Source organism: Falco naumanni, chromosome 1 (assembly GCF_017639655.2).
Source record: "Falco naumanni isolate bFalNau1 chromosome 1, bFalNau1.pat, whole genome shotgun sequence".
NCBI classification, from domain to species: Eukaryota; Metazoa; Chordata; class Aves; order Falconiformes; family Falconidae; genus Falco; species Falco naumanni.
Genome location: NC_054054.1, coordinates 90,697,085 through 90,724,139, shown reverse-complemented (window position 1 = coordinate 90,724,139; position 27,055 = coordinate 90,697,085). Strand labels below are relative to the sequence as shown.

At 44.6% G+C, this 27,055-nt stretch overlaps 1 protein-coding gene across 10 annotated transcripts in view; it reads right to left on the bottom strand.

Annotated features, from left to right (window-relative positions):
- Positions 1-27,055, bottom strand: part of TPCN1 (two pore segment channel 1) — a 53,114-nt gene that overhangs the window by 22,193 nt on the left and 3,866 nt on the right. For 2 of the 10 annotated variants that reach the window (XM_040605838.1, XM_040605848.1), the window contains exons 2-7: positions 25,855-26,820; positions 5,383-5,507; positions 2,645-2,821; positions 1,184-1,297; positions 794-924; positions 123-211 (exon numbers count right to left, since the gene is read on the bottom strand). In XM_040605838.1, coding sequence (XP_040461772.1) covers positions 123-211; positions 794-924; positions 1,184-1,297; positions 2,645-2,821; positions 5,383-5,507; positions 25,855-25,966 — 748 coding nt within the window. In that variant the 5' untranslated portion in view covers positions 25,967-26,820. Of the gene's footprint in view, positions 1-122; positions 212-793; positions 925-1,183; positions 1,298-2,644; positions 2,822-5,382; positions 5,508-8,904; positions 9,025-9,662; positions 9,728-20,530; positions 20,588-25,854; positions 26,821-26,975; positions 27,052-27,055 lie in introns of those variants that run through there. The other 8 variants (XM_040605830.1, XM_040605856.1, XM_040605886.1 and 5 more) reach the window with 8 other exon arrangements.

Here is a 27,055-nt window from a genome sequence, read left to right as displayed (position 1 = left end):
AAATGGAAGATCCTGGCAGGACTCTGAATCTGATCAGCTTTGTATTCATTCGAGTTGTTTGTGTTAATTTTGGACAATAACTGGTTAAGAGCACCACTTCATCTTCCATAAATACAACTCACCCAGAATGGCAAAAATCACCATGAAGAAAAGCAGGAGGAGAAGAATATCAATAAATGGTGGGAGGGACTGGAAGATCTGTCGCAGATTTCTGAAAAATAAGAAAACATAAATAAACTAGAACTTGCATGTTTTCTCCTCCAAGTTGGCAGAGGAAAAATCCCCAACAACACACCATACTTGAGGACTGACTTTCCACTTCCTCCAAGGATTAAAAGTAGAAAGCTAGGTAAGTTAAGATTGTTCCCAAGCTACCTATCTGTCCTTTGCAGTCAGCTCTCAGGTACTGCAAACAATACTACTGTCACCCTGTCAACTTTCCTTCTCCAGACTAAAGACTAGCTCTGTGATTCATCGTGCAGTTTGCAGGCAAACCTAGGAACCAGAAACAATACAGCCACATTCAAGTGCGCTTGCCGAGGTAGTTCATACAGCTGAGGACAGTATATATAAGCACTGTGTACCATCAGCATATGCAAAGCTACTACCTATGAAATTTCCCTACATAGGCAAGACACTAGGTATGCTTCAGTCACAATTACAAAAGATGCCTGAGATCTGAAATGTCCGTGAAAGACACTTACTTTCCTGAGATGCCTGCAGGATCAGAGTGCTTTTCCCCACCTCAGTCCCACGGCATGAGAGCAGAAAACCCAGCCAGCTGACCACTCACCTTCTGACGGCACCGCAGTAACGGCAGTCCACCAAGAAGATACAGCGCAGAGCTCTGGTTATCCGGACGTGTGAGGTTTGGCGCACCAACACCACGATGGCCTCTATAAACTGTACAAACAGCACGCAAGTCTGCAAAAAAGTGGTTTCATGAGAGGCACAGTTGCAGTCTCCTTTTGGGAAAGACAGAGCTCTCACTGAGCATCCATTTGTTTGGACACTTTAAGGATGGGAGTTGTTCTTGAGAGCTTAGAGATCTCACATGAATCATTTGGCACACAGGACGCATGGCTAGGTCATCTTTGCTATAGTACAGGCCAGTATTTAATCTGGTTCTTTGGTTCCCGAAGACGTTGAAGGAGAAACACTGACCATCAAACAGACAACTTACCTTTACCATAGTCCTTTTGTGCCTGATAAAGGTTTGGAAGCCCAGCCACCTCATCTTCATTGAGAGTTCAAAGACTACCACAATTAATGCAAACAGCTCCAGGGTTGCATGGACCTGTTACAATACAGCAAAGCTTAAATCAGTGCTTCTGATTACAAAGAGCAGCACATCAGAGGCCACGATTCTGCCCTATTTCAAGCAGCACATGGGTTTGACAACAGTCAGAGCACAACTCTGCGACATGCAGGAAAACCCAAGGCCACTCTTAAAGCTAGCACAGCACTGTTTTTCAAAGTTTCTACATTTATTGCTTTGTGCTTTTATTAAAGCCTGTACAATCTTCCTCTAATCAGCATCAGCCCAGAATTTCTTGAAATCCACATCCCTTTCGGGCTGGAATAACACATCAAAAAAAAATATGTATTGATAGATTTGAAACAAAAGGGAAAGACACCTGCAACTTGAGCAGAAACACTTTCAAAAAATTGATACTGTAATTTTTTTAGTGAAATGCAAGAAAAGCTGCTGGGCAGAGAGAATTTACATAGAGAAGGGTTTTAACTAGACATTCTGAACAACCACAAACAGGGTCCTGATCAAGCTCTGGAATAGAACACTGCTTTTGGCAGTGCTGAAGGACCCCTTCTCTGTTGGAAGATGCAAAATGCACCACAAAAAAGATGACAGTATTTTGTACAACCTCAGCTTTAGCCACAACTCAAAACCCAAACTGACTTACGCAGCCCTGACTCATTTTGAAGAACATACTGATCCCAGGGCTGTCAAGGCTGTTCTATACCCCTGGCATGGTCCTAGGGTACCATTAACAGCTCCAAAAGCAGATGCAGGGTCTCCCACCAGCACCAGCAGCTCCTAGCACTGTGCCTTACAGCGGTACCTCATGAAATGGTTGTGGACTGGCAACAGCACACACCAGTTTGTGTATCCCTTCTCTCAACCTGCATTTTGTGAAGGTTAGATATAAAACTTCAAGTCACTCACATGGATGTTAAAAACAGTCCTCACAACACTGGGAGGAGGGGACAGGAGAAGGTTTACTAGCCTGTCCCAGGCTGAGATTTGTTTGTGTTCTAGGAACCAGCGGTGGTGCTGGGGTAATGGCACCAACCTTGACAATGACTTTAAAACCACCTCTCAAAGCACAGAGATTTTTGAGTTACCTCAAGGAAAAGGAAAAAACACCTACTTCTCAGTTACAAAATTTAAGAACTTCACAAACTGATAACGTAAGTGTCACTTTCATTGCGGTCTACATACATCAGATGAAAAAAGGATGTTGGTCTGGCTCACATATCTGCTGTCAGCCAATTTACAGAAAAAGCCAGGTGTTTTTTTTTTTCCTACTGCTGCTACCTTCTTCCTCTACGTTTAGCCTTCTTTTTCCTCTTACCCACCACCAGAAAACAGGTGAACTTCTTCATTTTGCCCCAAAGTACTCACAAAGATGCCAAGACGGAGCATAGGAACAGCTGGCGCCTCGCAGAGAGACAGCAACAGGAGAAGCAGTGCCGTGCTCAGCTCCATTAGGTAAAAAAGGTGATTGTGTGCAAAGAGGTAGGCAGCAAGTGCTTTGGCATTTTTGGGGTGAGTGAAGAACTTATCATTATTTTCTCCTTCCTATGGCAGCAGGAATAAAGAAGAGGACAGCATTAGTGACTCAAAGTACTATAACACAGCTTTCCACATGAAGAAGGCAGACTTTTGTAAGGATTAGATACAATTTGCAACAGGCTGTTCCCACTTTACAGCCTGACATTGATCTGTTTATCGAGGAATGAACTCAACACACACAGGCCATCCCCTTCTGTTCATAAGCATATTTCAGTAATGAAACTCATTAATATCCACAAACTCCTGCTTCAGAAACTCTTGAGTCTTTTCAAAATGAGGAACAGTGCTGAAAGAGTTTATGAAGGTAGGCAAAGAAACTTTAGACAACATCCCAACATAAACACAGCACTTCATTTACTTGCAACCACTTCCATATGTTTTACAGACTTATTTGATTCAACTTCTCCAGGACAGAACACGAAAACACACAGATAAGCTCCAGGGCACCTGGCTGACAGTTGCTTCTCCTTATCTTGGCCTTGCAAAATGTCTGGGAGAAAACACTGGAGCACACACTGTGTTTACTGCTTCACGAATGTGAGAAGACAGACTCCATGAAAAATTAACAAGTCGCTATGCTGATTTGTCATTCCCTCTTAACTAGAAAGCGTAATTAACATTAAAAGGTCAGATACTCCATCCTAACAGTTTGCCTACAACTGATTTTTAAACAGCTACATCATTGCTATTTTTACCTCTAGGATGGAACTTAGTTTGGGGAGATTTTAGAGGTTTTTCATGCAGAAATAACCAACAGCTTCTTCTTTTTCTTGAGTCAATGGATTAAGCAAGGGAGCCTTTGTCACTCACAGGAAACTTGCTGCCTCTTGGAAACTGTCATCAGAGATCATTTTTCCCCAGCTGGGACAACACAGATGCACAAGAAGTTTTTTGGTGTTTTTTAAATTAACATCTTTCCAAGTAAGCAATTGCTGTAAGGACAGTAACCTATTACTACGAAAGCAGAGTAACTGTGATTGCAAATGGCTAACACGGTCAGGAAACAGGATCTCCTTTCAGAAGTGAAGCATTCTGGAGACTAACTCAGAAAAGGGTTTCAAATGTTTCTCATTTACTCATCTCACAGGCAAGCTCACATTCTGTTTGAGAACACACACACACCGCAGGGTCAGTGAGCCAGATTGTGAGCAGGACAAAACCCAGCAGCAAGCGCCATAAAATGCAAGTCCCCGTCCGCCCCCCCCCTCAAGAGAGTGCTAGCTTAGATCAGCAGGGCATTCTTATTCACGCTTGACAAAACACACTTGCAGAATGAAAAATAGTCAACATTCTGCTTCTTGGTAGCCAAGCAATTCAAAACATTGCTGGACAGCAAAGTCCTCTTACTCAAATAAGACACTCTTGCCTGCAGCTACTGGTTCAAATAAACAATCTTCATGCTCTTTAAGTTACGTTTACTGCATTTCAAGGACATTGTCATTATGACCATTGGTCAAGGCAGCAGCAAGAATAATCTGCATCTGAAGGGCCAAGCCTGCTGTGTACATTACCATCAGACACTGCAGCAACTCAATGACCCTTTGCAGAGCATCTCCAGTAATCATGAGTTTAAACAAAAGCCTGGGAGGGGCTGGAGCTATCATTACACTGCCAGTGCTGCTCTAGCATATGATGAAGCCGAAGTATTACCAAAGGTCCGAGCCTACTCTGTTTTAGAATGTCAGAGAAGCAATATTTCTGTCCTGTGGGGCAGGAGCAGGGTGGGACAAATGGCTCTAATCATCCTGCAGTAGCTTAAGCAAAAAACCTAACTAGGTCCAAAGCATCTCAAGCTGCAATGCAGAGCCTTTGAAAGGGAATGAAGAGATCGAAAAAGGAAAGGAACCAGCAACAATTTCAGACTGGACAGCTCTGGGAGAAGCTCAGTTTTGGTAGCTAATTCATGACACCTGACTGTACAGCAATCCAAAAAAATAGTATACCTTTGTTCAAGTAACAGATGGCATTTCCTGTAACTGCAGCATGGGAGGGGGTTGTTTGTTTGTTGGGTTTTTTTCTTTCAAATACGATAACTTTCACTCCTGGGCTGATCTCAATCTCAGCATGCTTTCTTCCTGTGGAAATCAAGACCTCTGCCTTCTCTTGTGCCTTACATAACCTGCAGGGCTTGACTGATGCTAAACAAACATCCTAGGGCCACCCATCAAATCTGTGGCCAAGGCAGGATTAAGGCATTTCCAGAACACGAGAAGTCTCTGGGACAGCACTGACCATTCACCTCGGAGCAACTGAAGAGATGAAATAGTGATCTATAACCAGTGACAGAAATCTCCATGGCAAGCTGGCAGAGCTGAACATGTGCTGAATCCCTCAACTACTACAGTCCTTGACACTGGGAGAGACGGGAGAGGATGGGTAGCTTGTTCAGTGGCTCCCAAATGACTTGCCAGAGCCCACCTGAAGGCACTTCCAGCACTGCCCAACACCTCAGATTCCTTTGCAAAGCACCAAGTTTTTAACCTCAAAACAGAAGCTCTTTGTTTCTTATAATCAAGAACTACCATAGTTTCAGAAGTCCATTTTTCACACCAAACAGCAGGGCTCACCTGGAGGTAGATTGCTGCCTCTTGGTAGTTCATTTCCCAGTTGTGTCGGGCAGAGCTTTGCTGCGCACAGCAGTCCCCTGCAGCAGGGCTGGATGCATCATTAATAACGTCATAGCTACCTCCATCTGCATCAGTACAATAAGAGAAAAACTGATTTACAATTAAGCTAGCTGAGACTGATCAGGAAGCATGTAAACAAGCCAGGCACTAGGACCAGAGGCAACATCTGACATGGCCGAGGACCCAGGAAACTGGCAGCTTGTACAGACAAACTGATTCTTCCCATGTAGGAGCTTTCAAGAGACACACTCAAACTCAGTGCTTCAACAGGGGAATGTTCCCAGAAGATCATCAAAAGACACAGCATCCTATTTAGTACAATAAGCAGGTCTCCTGGCTCAGGAGATCTGTGCTGTCATGTTCACAGCGTACTATCAGCAGTCATAAACTATAAACAGGCAGCTAACAGCTAGAAGTCTCTGAGGATGTTCAACCCGCAAAATAAAGCAGGCTTGCTAAAGGAACACTGCCTTTTCACATTTAATGGTAGGACAGACCACGGAAGAATGGAGTACATGACTACCACAGGCAAGGGAAATCAGTCTGAGTGTAGCAGCTGTACAGCACACTAATAGCAGCAGTCAGTATTTTTAGTAGAAAGCCTCATTTTTCAGAGGTCTCCAGAGTCATTAAACAATGCAACTTTGCAACGCTCTTTTTGATGCAGATAAGTACCAATATCCCTCTGATGAAAACAAACAACAAGATTAATTTTCTGTTCATATCCCATAGATTGATTTTGAAACTTCTAAGAGTATGTCCTTCGTACCAGTAAAGCACTATAAAACTACACTTTACTGAACATCTGAACCAGACTTCATAATTCAAGATTGCATTGAAAAAAATACAATTCAATTGCAAAAAGCAACTCCCAAACATGGCTACACATACATAGTGCCCTTCCCATGGGACAGCCCCACAAGGTACGTACATAAACTCCATCATACTTGCCACTTTTTTGCACTCTGCAGCCTCAGTGCTATTAAGATACATGAAAAAAAACATGCACGAAGACAATTATTGGGAATTGCAGGAAGACAAAAAGGGAATGCCAGTTGATTTCTTCTTCTGGGACTGGGATTTTTATTTCGCACCTTTGACAAAGAATACTGAGCAGAGACCCCACAGAAGCGAGACCTGCTTAGAGGCCATGCGTGAAACCTGTGGTGGAGCTGGCCACGCACTCAGTTCTACAGTTTCAATCATGCCCCCAAACCAGAGTTGTTCTTGCTCTCAGTACAGACTTCCCTCCTCCACTTCCTCAGGTTCCCAAAGGAGGTACATGTAAAATTGATCTTGCCAGTATAAAAGCGCCGATTTTCCCCTTTTTATGAGCACAGAAGCTGTGATGCGTTAGCTTTTTCTCTGTGTTACAAGAAATTATGGGAGAGTGGAAAAATGAGCTTCTTTTCCTCTCTCATGACAACATGCTGAAGATTTGCTGCATCTCTTTGCTACGACAAAATAATCCTCATTGAATTACTGATTCAGTCTTTCTAAACACCCTCCGGAGTGGAGAAAGAGTCTGTGCCAAAAACTCTGCACCCACCAAGGGCAACAGCACCACGTGCTTCTGGCAGAAAATGGAAAGAAATCAGAAACCCCTTCACCGATGCAGAGCCACAGGTGCCTTTTCCACCCTCAAATCAAATTAAGATAGCATATATCTGGGATTTGTGAAGACTTTCTAGATTGCATACTCAGATTGCTGAGAATCCTGCAGCATTAAACCTATTTCTCTTCCTTACTTCCCCCACACCCTTAAAATACCACTCAAAACCTGGACAAATGATGGAATGAGGCAGATTCCTCCCCCACACCCCTTCTACACCTCGAATGAGCACAGTTCTTGAAGAAACTGAATGATGGAGCTTTTTATTTATACACAGAACTGGAATGGCAGTCTTCCAGGTTTGTTTGCTCTTTAACTGAAAGATGACAGCAATATGCAAAAAAACAGAAGCATTATATTGTGAGCTCTTAAAAGTTCTTAAATGTTATTTATGAAGCTTTTATTGTGTATGTGTTTCAAAGAGACAGCCTCCCTCAAACTGCAGCTTGATAGCAAAAACTTCTTTCCATTAAAGGCTTAACAGAGGAGCAGAAGGAGCACATCTTCATCAGAACCTGGACTTGCTGCTGAAAATCTTTACTGCCCAGAAGCCCAGTATTTTCCAGTCCTCTCATCCTAACAGACCATTTGCTACCAGACGAAACACGCTGCAGTCCCACCCCGCCTGCCTGCCCCGCCATGAGGCACTAAGCTGGGTCACAGCACAGGCAGAGCAGAAAGTGGCCTCCAGCGCCCAGCCTCAAAGACCTCAAACATTACCATCGACAGGCACAGAGCTACCAAACACCCCCAAACCTTGCTGAGGTGCACAAGTGGCTGGTACTTTGGAGCAGAGAGTGCAACCTCTTCTAACCACACATAACCTGCCGCCTGAAGCTGCCCAGGGCCATCCACAATGTTACCTGGGCAGCTTTACAGCATGTCACCCACAGCTCCTTCATCACCTGCCAGCTGGGTGAGGCTGCAGGATGCCTTACTTAAACCAGCAACAACTGTGAAGGTGCTAACAGGAGCCGGAATTTCAGGCCTTTCCAGAACTCGCCTTCAAAACACAGCAGGCATTCAAAGAACATCCGAGTGTGATTCATCTCACACAGTTTAGGGGATATTGAGAAATCAACACCTTGGCTGCAAGAGCTCTTTTGGGGAAGAGGGACATATTAAGCAGGTTGCTTGCAATATTACCATGTTATTGCAGCATTACAGTATATACAAAATTTAAGAAAATCAAAACATACTGTGGTCAAATCAGCAAAGGTTTGTAGCATCAAACAAAACAGCTGAACACTGTGCCCTACCAAAAGATGCCAAAACTACCTTTAACCCTGAAATAGTTCTTTCACGAAGACCAACCTCTCTCTGAAAGGATCTTTAAAGGATCAACACTAGGGAAAGATACACCACAAGAAAAACCCAGGACCCCTCCCTGCATTTCACACAGAGGACTTGCAGCTGAAACAGAAGAGATGTCCCAGTGAGACCAAGGTTGCAAATACAAAAGAGCACTCAAAGATGCAAATCAGAAACAAAAGATAACTCTAGACACAAAGATGTTTTCTTCCTGTCTAAACCAGCCATCATCTTTCTAGGCACAGACAACAGAAAATGTACTGGTGAAGTGTTCCAGTGGGGAGCTGCATTTTGTGGATCAGCTCCTTCCCCATCAGGTACCAGAAGGTTGATCTAGCAGCCCTGAGGCAACAGCATCATCTGGGTAATAAATAATAATAAAAATAATAATAAATTTGAAAAGCAACCCTCTGACTATTTGTTTGGCAGCCCTCCAGCTAGCTAATTTCCTCAGCTGCTCCCATGATAACAATGACACAGACTAATGCAACCTCCGCTCCGCTCAGCTCGTGCTGCAGAACATCCCCGACGGCATTTACCATTAGTATCGAGCTCAATGAGATAGGAGGATCTCTCCACAGGACTCCCGTAATCCTCGAAGTAGATGGCAGGCGGTTCCCTCCACTGCATGGCAGCCACCACATTGGGAAGCGGGCACGCTTGTGTTGGGAGTTGGGGAGAGGGAGACAAGTCAGACCTGAAGTTTCTCCCTCCCTCCCCTCCGAAAGCCGATCCTCAATTTCGCAGCTTCCTCAAGGGAAAGCTACGCACAAAAGATTTTCATCTGCTCTCTGCAGAACTAAACATTTTCTCCCCTCCCCTCTGAGGAAGGTGGCTCAGACTTCAGTTGAATCGTTTCCCTATCGCTGTCTTAGCAGCAGGCTGTTTCTAAGTGCAAGTTGTTGGAAGGCTCAGCTGTGGGACAAAGAGCATTTAAGCATGAGTGTGGTGGTAAAAGCAAGGCTTCATGTGCCACGCTCTCTTGTTTTGGCATATAGCAGAATTTGCTCACCAGCGAAGATGAACCACTAATGGGAAAGGAGTCAAAGTGCTGAGTAGTCACAGCAAGGAGTCTTCCCCCCTACCCTCCTCCCCCCCAGCAAAAAAAGAAAACCGATATTTGTGAAGCTCACAGTACAAGGGGCATGACAAAGTAAACGAACTGAGCTGCTCACAGATGGCAAAGCTTCCTTCCACACTTGTGTAACTTATCCCAGACGTTCCCTGAAAAGGGAGAAAGGGAGGGGAAAAAAAGAAAAGAGAAAAAAAGAAAAAGCAAAACCAGCTGGCTGCTTACACAAGGCATCCGGAACGATACTGCCGGGACTCCAACATTTCCATTCAGTGCAGCAGAGCATGCTCCTGTGTAAATAGTTTCCATATGTCATCATTACAATAAAAAACAAAAAAACAAAAAAGAAAGAAAGAGAAGGAGCATAAACTTTCCAGAGCCCAAACCTCTCCCTTTGCAAAACAAATTCCCTGCTTAGGGGAAGGAAAAACTCTACATTGGCTGAGAGAGCAAACAAACTCCCCTCATTTGGAGAAGCTCACGCAGCCACGGGGGAATCTCGAGGGGAGAGCCGAGAGGGGAGGAAGAGACAAAAACATTCACAGGAACGAGGGATAAATACCCTTCCCAGCCAGGCTATTATACATCAAAGTGAAGCCAATTCGGACTTTCATTGTTTGATCTTAGATGTCTGCATTGGTTTTAATAAATAGTAATAATTTTAAAAAATCCAACACACTAGTAACCTCCCACAAATTCAAAGAGTTATAAACAAACTCTACAGGGTAGCTCTCACATTTGCCTCGGAGCTCCCCCAGTCTGGCTCTCATTAGCCTGTTTGCCAGATGTTCTGCTTTCTAGATAGCACACACTTTTTATGGCGTTCCACTGAAACAGACTGAGATGCCTCTAATTAGCTCCTCAACTGACTCCAAAGCCATGTGCCTTTTACTGGACTTACCAGGACTTTCTCCTAAAAGGTTGAGGAAGGTCTCGGTGGAGTTGCTAGTTGCCATCCTGTCCAGATAATGTTATTTTAGCAAGCATACCTGTGATGACAGAACTCTGCAAACTGTGTGGAAGGCAGGGCAAGTGACATAATTCAAGGAAAATATTCTTACGGTTAAATCTGTCATTCGTACTGTTTACATATCATGTGTGTAGTCAACGTAAGACAGCAATACATAAGTTACTCATGTTGCATGTGCAAGTAGTATTCCTCTTGACAGGCAAAAAAGAAATGCCAAGGACACATGACTTTGGAGACAGGACGCATCTTCATTCACATTGCTGTAGAAGGTTCCTGCAAGTAGATTCACCAAACAGAGTGGGAAGAGAGAAAAGCAAGCAAAGTATAACCTCCTGCAGTCAGGTAAGGTCAAACTGCCCCGGGCACGTGCTCCAGGCAGCTCCAGTAACCATCTCGGACAACTGGAGACGTGACAGCTGATAGAACACTCTGCAGTGCACCAGCCACCAGGCCACAGAGGAGGAGGACAGGGAAAGAGAACACCAAATCATCAGTTAACCGTCAGATTCCTTCTTAAATAAATATAACCTGGCACCAGCTTTGTCCTTTCTCTCCTCCTTGCAACCTTGTTTCTAAGAACTGCTGTCTTGCATTTACCTCTGCCCTTGCGGCCGTTATTTCTTCTTTGGAAAGAGGCATGAATACTTGGAAAGGGAGCACACTTGCCAGCCATGTTTTTTAACGGGAGCAGTGTCTTTTGCTATTGGAGCTGGACACACTTCCAGGAGTGCAGGCTGTCCAAGGCAAATGTAACTTCCCGGAGTTGAGCAAACGTTTTACAAGTTTGCTGCAAGAGTCCACACAGACGTGCAACCTGACCTTACCAGCACAAGGGTCCCATGGGCAGGCTCCATCCCCTTTGCAAGCAGGGAAAAGGGCACGAAGCAGAGCAGTCTGCGATTCACTCGGCTGCAGCCCCTCACCAGTGACTGCTGCACCATTTAACTGGAGCCATCTTGGTTTCTTATACCATCCACCTTGACTGTAATTGTACCTAATTACCCAAACTCAGCTAGTCACACAGCTCAAGCTTTCAGTTTGAAAGAAACATATCCAGACATCCAGCAACACTGAACATGAGCCCATGGCAGAAGGTAGATCCCAGCAGATTCAAAGATGCTCATGGTGCTCCTGGACCTCCTGACCTCATACACAAGACCTGTCCCAGTGCAGGATCCCCATGCTGGCTAAAGCTGCCACCTCTCTCAGTGACTCTGCTCGGAAGCTGCAGGGAGGACGAACAAGGCTGCAGAAGGAAGTCAGTATTTATTTGGCAGACAACCAGAAGCACTCCTCTTCTCCTGAAAAGCCATCATCAGCTGAACCGCACAGAGTACCCACTACAGAAGATGCAAATCCATGAAAAAACATGGAAATGAAGTAGATGCCTACCCTTCCCCAACCCAAGCTGTACAGGCACCTTTGGTCCCAAAGGCAAGATTTTAGTCAAGTATGTTGAGAGTTGTACCAGCACTGATGACGGCATTTTTCCCTTCCAAGTGCTTATAGGCCAAGTAGCTTTACCTCCAGAGGATTTATCTTTCCTCCCCACTCCAATGTGGTTGATAAGAAACTGCTCCTTTCCAAGTGCTGAGGCAGGAACATGCGTACATGTGTCTCTTCAAGGCCAGACTCACCTACCCAGGAGAAAAAAAAGCTGGAAGCCGCCTGGAAAGCACAGCTGGTTTGGCACTTGGCCACACATCTTGGAGGTGAGAGGGACAGGCAGTACAATTGCTGCCTTCAGTGCCGTGCCAACAGGCGCATCGCAGGACTGATCTTTGCAGCCCAAAATATCCTGGTGCCCATCCTGTTTTCAAGGGATGTTATGGGAAGGAATTTAACAGCCACGGGGAAGCCTAAACAATTTACTAGCAGTTTGTTGCCTAGGAAAAACAGGGCATCTCCAACTGAGTGTAGTGCCAAGCCCTTCTGTTGCAAGAGAAATAATATACTTCCGAATATTTCAAGTCAGCGTAACCGAGTCATGCTCTTCCTTAGAGACGACGGCACAGCAGAAACATATGCAGAGGCCTCAGGGCTCTTTGTCTTGCTATATTCTCACAGCACTCGCTTGCTGTGAAGCTCAACAAATAAAGTCACTTCAGCTTCCTATTTAACACAGAAAAGTTTTTGAAAAAATATGGATGTTGCCACTTTGTGTTAGTGGTACGAGGTGACTGAAGTCTACCGTCCTTGCCTTTATTCGAGAATCCAATGAGTTCCTATGGCATCAACACAAGCTCATTGCATAATATCATCCGCCACACTACAGGGAGCTGAATCCACGTGAAGGATGAGCAGATGTCCCCCAGCATAGTAAGCCACTTTTTATATACTACTGCCTCTTATCAATCGTGCTGCCTATCTTCTTATCCTGAAGACAGCTTAAGTCTTGCATTGTTTAATCAGAAGACCATGTATCCTTGCTAACATCTGCACTGCACACGTGTAAAAACCCTGATACACAAACTAAACACAATGACAGAAGGGCTAAAGCATGGTAGGAAATGGTTTTGTCTCAGCAAGAAGCCGTGGCTCCAGCTAGCTCTTGCTCTGACTGGGTCAGAGCCAGTATTTAGTTAACCATTTGCTCTGCGGCTCACTAGCCGTTCAAAATGAGGGATGAACTATGATGATTCACTCAGACATTTACTTCCTGCACCACCCTGCTGCAGACAAAAAGAGACATTTGTAAGGAAGAAGAAAAAAAAAAAAGTAAAAGACTTCTAAGAAAATAAGGATGAGGATAATTTTATCTACACCAGCCCAGATCATTTGGTTGGAGATCCTCATCTGTGCAGCTCACTGCCTCGTCTCTTCAAGGCACCTGCTCCTTCCTTTGATCTCAACCTTGAGTCACTCTGGGACTTTTTTTTTTTTTTTTTTTCCCCTCTTGCAATGTTATGTGGGAAGTTTTGACCAGAAAATGTTTGATTGCTGGACAATTTTCACTTCTATATACAAAGCAGCAAGAGGCAGAGGGCCAGATCCCTCCCTTTTGGGATATTTGGTATCCACAACTGGGTTAGTAACAGGCTTCAGCAGCTGAAGACAAACTGAGGGATGCTTTGTCACCCTCAGAGAGGCCACTTCATCCTGACTCCTAAAAGCCTCACTAGTTCACCAGACCACACCGCTCAAAAGCCGCGGCGGCAGTCAACAGTGAAACAGAGGAGGATCACTCCTCGACTCCCCGAGCTGCATCCTGTAAGAATAACGTTACCTACCCCACCGGCTCTTGCTCCTCAGCTGCCAGCACCTTCCAGCAGCTCATGCAAACCACCACACGCCTAAGACCCCTTCCACAAAGCTGCTTTCTGACAGTGACTAAATCCTCCTGCATGAGAAAGTCCATGAAATACCATACGAAGAGCTGGAACCAGGCACCCACCGCAATCCGAGATTGTGTAACACAGGAGTACCTGCTTCTTAACATAGCTGTAAAGTCAAAACCTAAGTGTTTTCAGTGTAAAAGGAAAGGCTGCATTAAGAAAATATAATTAAGAATCTTGCTTGTGTGTTAAGCCAAATTGCTGTCAGTTTCATACGCTTCATTTCCAATCTTAACAAATTACCTCTGTACCACAAAAGGTAAAGTCAAAGCCACAACAGAGGGATCACCTATAACCTTACATTACCCATCCTTTCAGCAACTAATAAGCTCTATAATCTTGTTAGTCCGATCATATCACAGCAACAAAGGCTTTACAGACACAGAGATAAAATTATTCTGTAACTGGAATTAAATATCCAAGCCATTGAGAAGCTCTATGAAACAACTAATTTTGAATGAAAAAAACAATTCAAAATGATGTTTTTGCTGAATGCAACAAAAAAACCCCCACCCACAACCACAAAGAAAGAGGTGACCAGCTCTGCCTAAAGCTATGGAGAGGCCAGGCATGAAATACACACACATTTCTAATTCATAATTTTTGAAGAAGTAACAGAAAAGGAAAGAGACAATATCAGAATCCCTCAGATATATCTTTAACATATCCTGTTACATGAAGGAATTTCCTCTTTTTGTTCCAAAAAGGGAAACCAATGCCTCATGGTTTTAACATGTTAAAGATCTGCTTTAACATCGGTAACAACACAATGTCAGCATTTTAAAAGCGTGTTCCTCATTTGAATTCTCCAAATCAGAGCCTTTGGATTTTCCTGATGCAGTTTGGAAAGATGTTTGATTAAGCTGCAATCTGGCCTTTTTAACGAAAGCAGTGTGCTGCCAGGTCCTACTGCCAGTTCCAGCCACCAGCCAGCAGCCCTCCAGAGAAGTCACAAAGGTAGCAATGGGAAAGAGAGAGGAAGCACATTCCTTATGTGAGAAAATGGTATTTAGTTTGGGCAACAAATCTCCCATGTGGCCACCCCGCGCTGGAGCAGGACTAGAACGGAGTATGCAATAATAAGGTGTGTGTCATACAGACCTTTCTGCCCTAAAGAGAGAGGGACAGCAAAAAAATGAGATAAATTCAGTTAAATAATTTCACAGCAAAACTCTAATGTCTTACCACGACAGACTGAGACCAATGAAAGTTATTTATTGTGGTACAGTAGGAAGAAGTAGGTAATTGCATTCTGTAGTGTCAGAACAAGACTCCACCACACCGGTTCTTTTGAAATACAACATTGCCACAACTCCTCTGCCTCATCATTGTGTCTCAGCCAGGAAAGAGAAGCTGCCAACTTCAGATGAAGATGCATGTAAAGGAATGGGGGAAACCCCAGCCTCTAGTGCTGCGTAACTGTGCTCCATTAAGAGGAAATAAAAAAAAAGAAAAAGAAAAAAAAAACCAAAACCAAACGACTTCTGCACATTTGGTTGAAACTGCTGCTGGCAGGAACTGAAGAGGTGACATGTAACAGCTGGAAAGGAAGGAAGGAGTTAAATCAGCAGTTTGACATCTGCAAGCCAGCTGTCAGAGGGCTTTCCCTCAACTGGTCCTTACTTCAAGTCCTACAGTCATACAGAACCATATCTTCAGAAAACAGACAATTTTGACTTCCAGCACTGCAGAACCTCTCCAACTCTTTAAAAGTGGTTCCAAACATTAACCACAAATACATGCCTTATTTCTTGTCTGAATTTCCCCAGCTTCAACCAACACAATTCCACTGTTCCCCAGTTGAAGCTACCTTCAAGCCCTTGGATCTCGGATGAGCTGGAGCAAAGGCACTAGAAACACACCAAGCATGAACACATTGCTTAGTCTACAGCCAGCATGGATTGCGGTATCACCTCCCTGCCTACCCTCATCATTATTTTTATTGGAAAGACCAAGGAATACATTCGCCGTCTCACCAGCCAAGTGTCCCACATGCTCACTTTCAGCTCTGTTGCTCATGACATCAGACTCAGCTCAGCCTCTCTGCCTGCCAAGGCAGCCCCCTCCACCCTTACAGATACACGGCCCTACAGCTGGTCACAGCAATACGCACACGGCTTGCCTGCATCCATCTTACCAAGTAGTTCTAATCACTAAGCTCCCTTCATCACTCTTACTATGCCCTCAACCTATGGCATCTCCTATAAAAAAATAGATTTTTTTTTTTTCTCCAGATCAGAAAGAAATGTTACAGTTGGCACAGGGACAAAATCCAATAACCCATATGACAGTCTTTGCTAATAACATAGCTATTAATTAACCAGTCCCAATAACCAGTTGGATTTTGAGACCCATCCATCAACCAGTTTGCAGAGCCATTAGCTACACAGTGCTGATTTATACGATTCACTTCCTCAATCAAAATGCCACACAGGTGCTAAAACAAGTGCCTTCTCAAAACATTGTCAGTCTATCTTGTAACCTTACAAAAACTTAAGGTTCATATGCCACTCACCCTTTCATAAATGCACACTGATTGACATGAAAACCTGTCCTTTCAATACAGATTTTAGAAGAGCTGTTGCTGGTTTCCCATTATTTTGCCTGGAAACCTTGTTTGGTTGGCTGGCCTGCAATCTCCAGCCTGGTGCAAAATACCTTTTGGGTCTGGGAGAAAGTTGCTATCACTGCAACATTCAGACTGCCTCAGCTTCAGCCTAAAGGAAGAATGACAAGTCGTCTGCTGATTTTTAAATGCCTACCTTTAGAATCAGCTGTTTAATCTCTACTTTAGTTACTGTGGGAATGGAAGAATGCATCACACAATGACCAGGTCATCTGGCTTTTCAATAAATACAGAATACATACAGCATTTCTTGAGCTTCCCCGCAGCATTATTGACCAGTGTTGAACCTTGACTTCCTAACAGGCCAGCATCACTTAACACGTCTTTTTATTTCTCAAGTCCTTTAGAACACCTTTAACTCTGCCGACCACATTTCTCTTTGTGATTTTCCTCCGCTCCCAGTTTCTATTTCTTTGTTTGCTACATAGAGGTGCAGCTGCTTTCATGTTAGCCGGCACAGACATGCCTGCACTGTGACTTTTTGCTGCCTCTCCAACAGCTTTAAAGCTTCCATTAGCATTTTTGTTTTCTATACATGTGTGTTCCCTCAAAGTATATGAATAATTTTCAATGTTTTGGATCCTTCCCCCTGCAACCACTAGAGACAAGGTCCTGCCACCAGCCTTGTATTTGAAAGGAAGGGGCTTTGCCTTGGTCACTTCCCCCCCTGCCCCAATGCCAAAATTCTCCTTAGTAAGTTGCTTGTGAGCATTTACTTAACACAGTCAGGACCAAAATGTCACTTGTTTGCATGTGCCAGCAGTTCAGAAAAAGTAGAACATTTAATACTACTTGCAGGTAGCAAGGCAGAGCTACAGAGCAAACCGGTCTCAGCAAGCATTCCTCTCTGTTCAAACACATTTCCAGTGCTTCTGGTCTGCTCAGCACCCTGGAGAAACAACGTTCCCCTCTGTACGACAAAAAACAAGCAAATGGGCAACAAACAGCAGCATCTTCCTCTTTCTGCAGTGACTCACCGCTACCTAACTAAATAACCAGACGGACACTGCTGCTTTGTGTTGTAGGAACACTGCATTTACAAGATGGATTACACTACAGCTCTTGTGCCTCTCACCAGGCACAGATCGCCTCCAGCCAGGGTGACCATGCCACAGAAATAAGGGGACAGACCGTGGAAGTATTGTACTAGTCAAAACTTCTGCCCTTACAGTCTTCCTTTGGAGCCCCATGCCTACAGCCAGCGGCCGCAGAAGCGCTAGCTGTAGAGGATGGCATCCCTGCCTTCCTCCTCCCACGTCTGATTATCCTGTAAATGACATAGCCAACTCACCAGTACAATTTGACCCCGGGGAGTTTTCAGTGCTCCCACTTGCAGGATTGATCACTTAGTCTTAATTCTACAGGCACTTCTTCATTTAGTTAACGAAGAGCAGGAACGTATTTGTGCATTCTAGTGAAATCTTTCAGCAGGCTACATTACTTTTGTACAATAAACTTTCCCAAATCTGTTGAGAATAGTGAAAGTATTCTCAGAAAAACAGTTGCAGTTCGAATAAAATACAGATGATCAGACGTTCCCAGATGACAATATATACACCCACCCATGGGCTAGGCAGTCATATAGAACATTTAAGAGTAGCTCAGGTGTCCAGCCCAAGAGAATCAAAGGGTTTCACGCGGCTGTGCAGAGATACACATCCTAAATTTTATTCCCACACATAAGCAGGAAAAGAAAAGCCTTTGTTCCAAACAGACTCTACCAGATCGTGATTATAAAACCAGCATTGGATACAAGCTTCAAACCCCCACACTATGATTCAAATCACAGCAGTCTCCTCTCGTCATCCTCAGGATCTCTCACCAACCATGCAGTACTGTGGTGGATCAACACAAACACTACTTTTCTGCCTGTCTCCCAGATGAAAAGATCAGCAGTACAGGTGCCTGAGCTTCCTGCTCAACTGCTCACTAGAAGCAGATGGATGAAGTCCTAAAGCTGCTCCTACACCTCTTCATAAAGAAAGAAGTCACGTAAAAATCAGGCATCCTCTCAACATGCAAAAAGGGATTATGTTAAAGACATGGGGAGAGCCCTGCAAGGTCCGGATCAAAAGCCAGAGACACTGGAGGCAAGAGAAAGACCTATCAAATTCATTGCACTTTTCCCAGCTTAAGGATCAGAAATGGAGCGTTCTGGCTCATAAATTCCACTTCCAGCAAATTCAAGCTTAAATCCCCTGAAGGCAATAAGGAAAAGGCAATCAACAACAACTCTAACCACTTCACAGATGCTCCTGTTTAGTTTATACAGCACTTCTTACAGCATTCAAATGGGTAAAATGGGATTTCAACGCAGGGGGGCTGACGGCAGCAGGCAGGATTCCTCGGTGAAGATACCAAGGGCAAAGGAAGTTCTGAGAAGCATCATATTGGTTATGATGAGTGAACTCAGCGTGCTCAGCCTTTGCTCATTTTAATCTGCCAGTAAGCAAGCTTGGCTAAACTGAACATCCTGCATCTACAGTGCCTTAAAAATCCACAGGAATCACCAAAATGAGGGGGAAAACGAACAAACTGATGCGTTCCCTGGGAAGCCATGAAAAAACTAATCACTATTTGTTTCCAACTGTTGTTCCGCTTCCTGAGCCAAATGTTCCCAAGTCAGCTGCGGTGGCTGAGGAGTGACCGGTTAGAGCTGGAAAGTTGTCGATTTAGAATTGCAGCTTGAACACTTTCAAACTCTTTAACATCTTTTATAGTTCCAGGACCACCTGTTCAAAAAGCGGAGCCCTCCGATGCCATAGCATGTGCCCCTACCCCCACATTTTCCAACTAAAGCCACCAGGCTGGGGAGAAAACAGTTAGCCTAGCCTGTTCTTCTGCTCTCACATCACAACAATGTGAGCCACGTGCTAGAGAAGAGACACACGAAGGGAATGGGTTCTCTCCCTCAAAGCATCACGGTCATTACTCCTGGCTTCACAGAAGGAGTGAGAAGAAGCTTCCAGACTCCTTGCCCCACTCTTCAGCATCCTCCCTAATTTACAGTGATTATGCAAGAAAGATGATATCCATCACTTGTGTTCCAGGAGAGGACAAAGGAGAAAGAAACATTTGACTCCAGGATAATGGAACACTAACCCAAGTCTTCTTTACCTTGTATACGCTTTTACTCGCTCAGATTTGAACAGCATGGGGCATTCAAGATGAAATCACTGGGATTTTTTTTTTTTTTTACTGCGCCAAAGAGTCAACAGTGCAGAGATTCTGTTTGACAAAGCATCCTACTGTGAAACACACAATGTGTGCATTGTGCAAACCGATCTCCTGCAGGGCTAAGAAAACAAGGCAGGCTCAAAAAAAATAAATACACAAGATAACTGCAGCCCGCAATACCTCCTGGTACTTTAGTCTGCTTGTGGTTTTTCTTCTATAGGTACCACATTTACAGTGTCACATTGACAATGTCTCAATAGAAATGCTTTTGTGAGTTCTGGACAACACGGCGCTGTTTCTCTTGAATCAAAGGTATCAGCTCTACCCTGTCAGTACGGCACGTACTTAGGCACAGCCAAGGCAGTTGGTCCCGCCTTAAAACCTGAATTCTCAAAATAAATGAGATTCCAGAGGATGATGCATTTGGAAGTTAAAAGCAGAAACATATTTTCTACTTTTTCTAACATCATATCAAAAGTTACCCCACATCTCCTAAAAAGCAGCATTTACCTCCTTCCTCTGAGTTTACAGAGCTCATCACCCAGGGAAACGAATTGTACTGAAGGAGAAAACAATAATCTCCTTATATTTTGGGTGTTCATTTCCCTTTCCAAGATTTTCACTCCTCACTCATCTCAGAGGCAGTTTTGCTTCGCTTTGCTTGCTTAAAACATTCATTATAAGTCATCTAGGCCAGGAAAGGATTAGAGAGCACTGGCAGAAGTTGCAAAATGCAAGGCTGTTAGGTTGGAGAAATGAGACTTTCAGAGGCATAAACAACAATCCAACACCAAACTACCACTTGTGCTTCAGAAAAAAACCCTCTCTATATAAATTTTAAGCAGGTACATACTAAAAAAACCCGCAAATCATGCACAGCAATGCAAAACAGCACCTCCTTATAACAAAGTAATGAAGCCTACCTGTCCACCTCCACAAAAGGTGTAATCTGCGCTTTACAGATGAGACATGTTAACTGACTTACCCCAGGTACGAGGAGGAGTGCCTTCTACAGCAGAACTAGATTGCTTCCGAAAATGAGATCCCAGTCCTGTGCTCTGGCCATGCTTCACCTCTAAACGTGGCAGCGGAAGCACTGCTACTGGAACTAATTAAAGGCAAATTGGTAGAACTAGGAGCCATGACGTGAGAAAATATCCTGCATAGCATCCAAGAAAGCCACCAGATAATCCAAAAGGCTGTTTAAGAGGCTGGCTGTCAGAGATCTCGGGATCTGCCAGGTCCATCTCAAGCATTTGTTTGTTCCCTTGTCCCCTGTTTCTTCACACCAATTAGCTACAGCATTTCATAACGAGTGCCCAAGTCCAAATAACCATCTTTGAAATCCTTACTTACACACAAGGATCAAAAACTACAGATCCTGAAGGATTTATTAAATCTACTAGATGGCTGTCATTTAAAACACTTATTTTCCTTCAAAGGTAGCAGAGCCAGAATGCTTTCACAGCAATTAAGGTGGTTCCTCACAAAGCACAGCTACCAAGAGTTTGTGTGGTTGCAGCACTCCCCCAAAGGTCAGGTATTTATTCTCTGCTCCCTCAGCCCATCAGAAAACGTACACTTGTTTTACACCTGGAAATCTCTTTCACCCACGGATGGAACTAAGGGAAGTGGCAGTAGGAAGAAGGCAACAGAGATGCTCAAAAAGCAGAGACTCATTGATGAGATGAGCTGAAGCTGAGGACTATGTGAGCAGACTTATTTTCTCTCACTGCTGATACAAACATGTTCTGGAACCAGATCTAACATGGAAGAGAACGGTAACTGTTACCGAATGCATCAAAATCCAGGCAGTTCCTATGCCTCTAAAGAACAACATTAACTGCCCCCAGTCCCGGGCAACCGCCAAAAACATACGCCTACCTGTGGATTAGTAAATTATTTAATTTTTTTTTAGAAAAAGATGAGTTTGTTATACACGACATCTATTAAAGCTGTAATTAGACTCTGTGTTTAGGACCAGCACGTGAGTTTGCATCCGCCTATGACAAAAAGAACAGCTTTGCTGAAAGCCTCTTCATACATCTCAGCAAGGAGCGGGGCCGAGGTGCAGAAGGAGGCAAGAGGCCCTCCCTCCAGCAGTTCCAGCAAGCCCAGCACAAACCACTCCCTGTGTTACAGGCACAACCCACAGTCCCAGAGCCAGTCACCCCCAGTCACATTCCTCACCCAACACACCTGGGGCAGCCCTTCCAACTTGGGCAGCAACTCACCAACAGTGAGATGTCATTTTCTTTACGTGCTTTGGGCCAGCTGCTCCTTCACAGCAGTGCACAGGCACAGGGGCACGTGCGCCAACCGTTCTGCATCTAGCATAAAAGGCCAGGCTGGCTCTGGTTTTCCTGACAATTTACTCTTCAGGCAGCAGAAAATGAGATTGCAAAGGCTCAGCTGAAACCTCAACATTCAAAGTTTTAACTTCCCATTTCCCAACAATCCTTCTAGAAAACATCGCACTTCACTGTTGCAGTTGCTCCCCCCACTCCCCACACATAAACAATAATTCATTTTTACCTCAATAGCAGATGCAGTTGCTTTCTTGTAAAAACCCAGAGTTTAAAGATGACTTCTTCCACTTGCCATAATCCATTATGTGGGAGAAACAGACATACAATATCATATTGTTCCCTGTACAACACTTTGAGCTGTACTTTCTGCTCTGAACACAACTGAAACTCCACTTGAAGCTACAGCAATTTCCATGCAGGAGGCAAAGGAGAATCTTGTATCTGATCTAATACAGGATAAATCAATATGCATTCATGTATTGCTTATAGTTCCCATCAGCTCAAGGAGAGACACTGTCCTAGAGTTTCAAGGCTATCCACACTACCTTTGTATACGGGAAAATATACCTCTCGCTTCGAGATATTTTGAGAACCTTGTTCGAATGCTGCTTCCCAGGTGTTTGGGCAAAGGAAGGGAAATCACTACACCCCTGTTACCTCACCATTTTCAGTAGGTGATTTTGGGAAAGGTCATGCAAGGATTGCATCCCTGTTCTTCCCTTCTACAGAAATTCAGTTAGTCATTCACCTCAGACAGGTGCTGGGAAGCTTAATTAGAGCGTGTACAGCACTCGGAGATTCTCAGATAAGATGTACTAGGGAAGGGCAGCATCATATTAATTAGCGTGGATTCAAGTGACGAAAGCACTGCTGTCTCCTTCAGCTGTTGGAGCTTGAAAGAAAAATTACGCAGCACCACAGTCCTACATGTTGTAGACAGAAAACCATCGGTACCACAGAGACCACATTTTTCTGGATGTGGTCTGAATTCCCATCAACTTTGCAGGATTCTGACCTTTCACTGTGGCTGTATACGGAAGGTCCCCACAAGACGTGTATCCCAGCAAAAGCCAAGGAAGGCAGAATTTTAATATTCCTCCCCGTGCAAGTATTTTCTCCCATTAAGTGCTTAAAAGCTGTACGATTAGGGAGATTAATTTTTGCAGCCGGACATTTTCTTTAAGAATGTAATTTTCCACACAGTTTTCTCATTTAGCTTTCTTTTATTCTAACCCCAAGACATTCACTTACCCAGAAGAGGACTCTTCTGCAATGTTCAGAAAGGAATACCCTTTTGCACTATAGTCCTTTCTTTTTATATCTGCAACACACTTGCTTTCAGAAAACCCTGTTACCACTTATTTCAACACAGTAACTTGTATTTCCAGACAATCAACACCAAGAGTCCAAAACTACAAATACATTTATCCAAGGACCTGGCTGTAATAAAGCTACATCATGGATCAAGTTTTTTAAAAAAACCATGAGTTCTGAGCTACTGAAATCCCACTGATAACACAGCAGTTAGTGAGACTGTTCTGACAGGCTAGAATATGGATGAAAATTTAGAGAGGTTCATTGACACAGCAACACAGGACAAGAGTGCAACTTAATTATTATCAACCTCAGACACATGATTTAACATAAGGGCTGTTACACCCACTTTGTCTTTCCCTCGGTGTCACCTGGGAAGAGGATGATGGGTCCTTCACTGCAAACAGTCCCAGCTGGCATCTGGGGACACACTTAAATAGAAGCTTTGTGTTCTTTGTGTAACCTGCCACCAAATTCCTAGGAGTCGATGGACAGGCACAGTAACAAGTGAGCTGTTCCTCCAAATTCTGGCTGAATATTCTGTTATGAGAGTTTAGGCATAAGGAATACAAAACCAGAAAGCAACAGCATCCTGATTTTCCCTGTCTCCATGCCCTCATCATCACCCTGGCAGGCTTTCCCTCTCCTGAAAAGGACTTTTCATACTCTTTTTGCCGGAAAGAGACAAGCCTCTGAAGAAAAACGTGAAACCATACAGTTTGTTAACGTCATTTCAGTCCTCAGCTGAGAAGCGGACGCCGAGCAGAGAGGAAACATTTGAATTCTTCACAGCCTCCACGAGACACAACTTTCCTGCATTTCACAGTCGATTTTCTTTGCAAGCAAGGAGGAAAGCTGGACTACATGTCCTGTTTTTTAAGCAAGCTTACTTTTGCAAATGATGGCATTAGTCTGCTCACTCACTAATTTAAGCTTCCCGCTTCTCAGAGATAAATGTGCCTTTCAAGTTGTTTATGCCAGCCTTCCTCTTCTAATCTTTCATCCCGCCCCTGCAGTACCCGCTGACTTCAGAAGGCTCCGTATCATTCAGTATCACTTGCACCAAATAAGCTTTATATTTTTTCAGCAAATTCAGCTTTAACAGTGATTAAAAGACATAGCAAAATAAGGATTCTTCAATACCAAGAGACACTTCATTCAAAGAATTCCAGGAAATGAATTCTCAAAAACCACACAGCAATCTTCTAAGAAGCACGAAATTGGTCCCTAAACAATCTCCCTGTATTTCAAGAGAAGCAGATTGTGGAATAGTTTTATTTATTAATACAATCATTCTCATGCTTGTGCTTTTAACACAGCCATGTTGGCTCTACCCAAATTATAAACCTCACACAACTTCTTTAAAGGGATGGGAGGCGAGTGGAAGAAAAAGATGAGAGAAGAGTGATTAAAGTTAGTCACAAGAAAGCCTATAAATACACCAGTGGACAGATGAAGCATTCTCTCCTCTATTTAACTTAAAAATAGAGAGCTAAACTTTAAGAGAAACAGATGCAACAGAGCAATGATGCAGCACAGCTCAGAGGAAGTCAACTGGGCAATTTGGTCAGGGATGTGTATGCCAGAGGTGGGAGAGGAGGAGGAAGAGGGAGGAAGAATCTTGATTATCAGAAATTAGCTACTGGCCCAGGAAGTCACAGGAGAAAATTAAGGGAACCCATTTGATCGCAAGAGAGAAATCAAATCACAGACTCACAGAGGCAGTATGGAATAGAGGTATAACATATTAAAAAGGGATGCCAGGCCAGGAAACTATTTATTTGTTACAAATGTTAAGCTTGTGACAGAAGGGCTTGAACATGATCACAAGACCTGTGCATACACTTGCAATGTCAATTGGAAGTCAAAGGGATCTGTTGAACAAAACTGCTCTAATACATTCAGTGAGGTATAACATGGAAACTCACCGAACATGCTCAAACACATCTGCTGCTCCAACCTCACCTACTGCAGGGCAATGGCTTTAATGAAGATATACCAAGCAGAAAGCAATGCTTCTAAGAGATGGTGACTTTTCCCCCTCCCAATGCTCAGAGGCTAGCTCTGCCCCACTAAATACCCTAGGCTAACATGAGTGTGAATACATTGTCTAAAATTACTTCAGGTTCTTTGATAAGAATACAATAAAGATGTTAAAGGCATTTATCAACACGTATCGCTTTCCTTATTGCAAAAATCAGAATGTAACCTAGAAATAGGCAAAACAACAGTTGCAAAGGACAGATACTTTATGGCGCTAGGAAAATACTATGTGAGGTAGTTGTAGCTGCTGCACCTGACAGTTCAGACCAGTGCTACAGCACAGCAGGTCAGTGCCAAGAAAAGGAGACGCTTTGGCCCAACGTACAGGAAAGGATAGTTGAGCTTAAGGACAACGAGTCACAGGTTATTACATGGAAACCACAAAAAATGTGTTAGAAAGAGCATCGGTAGGATCCGTCCTCTCAGTGTCCTCCACCCCCTGAGCATAGCACGGGTGCTGTGAGTAAACAAGCAACACAATAAGCAACTTCCTGATCTGATTTTCTCAGGCAGCCGCTGGGACACTGAATGAGAGCTCTGAGAGTTCCAGGTCCTGGCAAGCACAAGAAAGAACAGCCACTGCAAAGAGAAAAACAAGCAAGGCTATCACAGTGGGCAGGAAACAATGACAAAGTGATCTTACTTTCGTTAGGCAGCTCCTCCCGATCCAGGTCATCAAGAGGGGCTGAGGCGCTGCTTCCACCTTCGTCCAGGGTGAGGATGAGGGGAACGTCATCATCCATGCTCACAGCCATCCTGTCCCTTCAGAGGCTCCTACTCCACAAACTTTAAATAACGCTTTTTTCAGTTCCGCTTGTAAAACAGTTATGTCAAAAACTGTCCCCAGAAAGTCTTCCATCAGGGATGTCTTCTGGACATAAGAATATAAAGGTATGTGTACCCATCTCTAGAGACCACAGTTCAAAAAAGGATCTAGTTACTTGCTTTCAAAAAGCAGCACAGGACGCTAGAGTCAATGGCAATATTTATGCAAAAGTTAAATTCAGAAAGTCAGGTCTGGGCCACCTATTCCAGTCAGTGCACAGCTCATAAGCAAAAGAAAGTGCTTCTGGACAAACTCCTGACCGCTCAGCACAAGAAGCAGGCAGGTGTGATGCATCTGGAGCGGGCATGGTGCTAAGTGTCACCGTCACACATGGCTCTTTCCCCAGCCGTGCCAAAATGCCTTGACTTCAGGTGGGGAGGGGAAAGAGGGACAAAAAGAGGCCACTTTGAGTCTGCACACATGAAGCTCCCGGTGGCTTTTTTAATGGGTGATGCCACGGTCACAAGGTCACGGATTTCTGTAAAAGGTGAGGAAAAGCCAGGCAGGCCCTGGACAATGTCACACGGACGCTCCACAGCCGGTGCTGCCACGCGGCTGTCGCTGCCCCGTCTCTCTCCGTGCAGGCCGTGGCGACGGCAGGCAGGAGTCACGGTGGAGGCCGCACCTCCCACCGCAACGGGCCGGCCGCGCCGCTGCCGAGCTCGGGCCCCGGGCCGGGCCCCCCGCACCCGCAGGCAAGCACCGAGGGCCGGGAGCCTTCGAAGAGGACTCTGACGGCTGGGCGGGCAGACAGCGCTGCCGGGACCGGGCTCCTCCCGCGGCCTAGGAGAGAAGGACGCCGAGACGGCGCTGTCACCGCGCTGCAGAGGCCCTGATCCCCCTCCGTGGCTCCCCCCGTCCCCGCCGCCCCCGGCCCGCGCAAACCGTCCCCGCCGCCACCCCCTCCCCGGCTCCTACGGAGCGCTGGGGCAGCTCACCAGCCAGCCCGCCAGCCAGGCCGCTCCCGCCAGCCCCTCAGGTCTGCGGACCCCCGGGCCCCCCCACCGCCGCCGCGCAC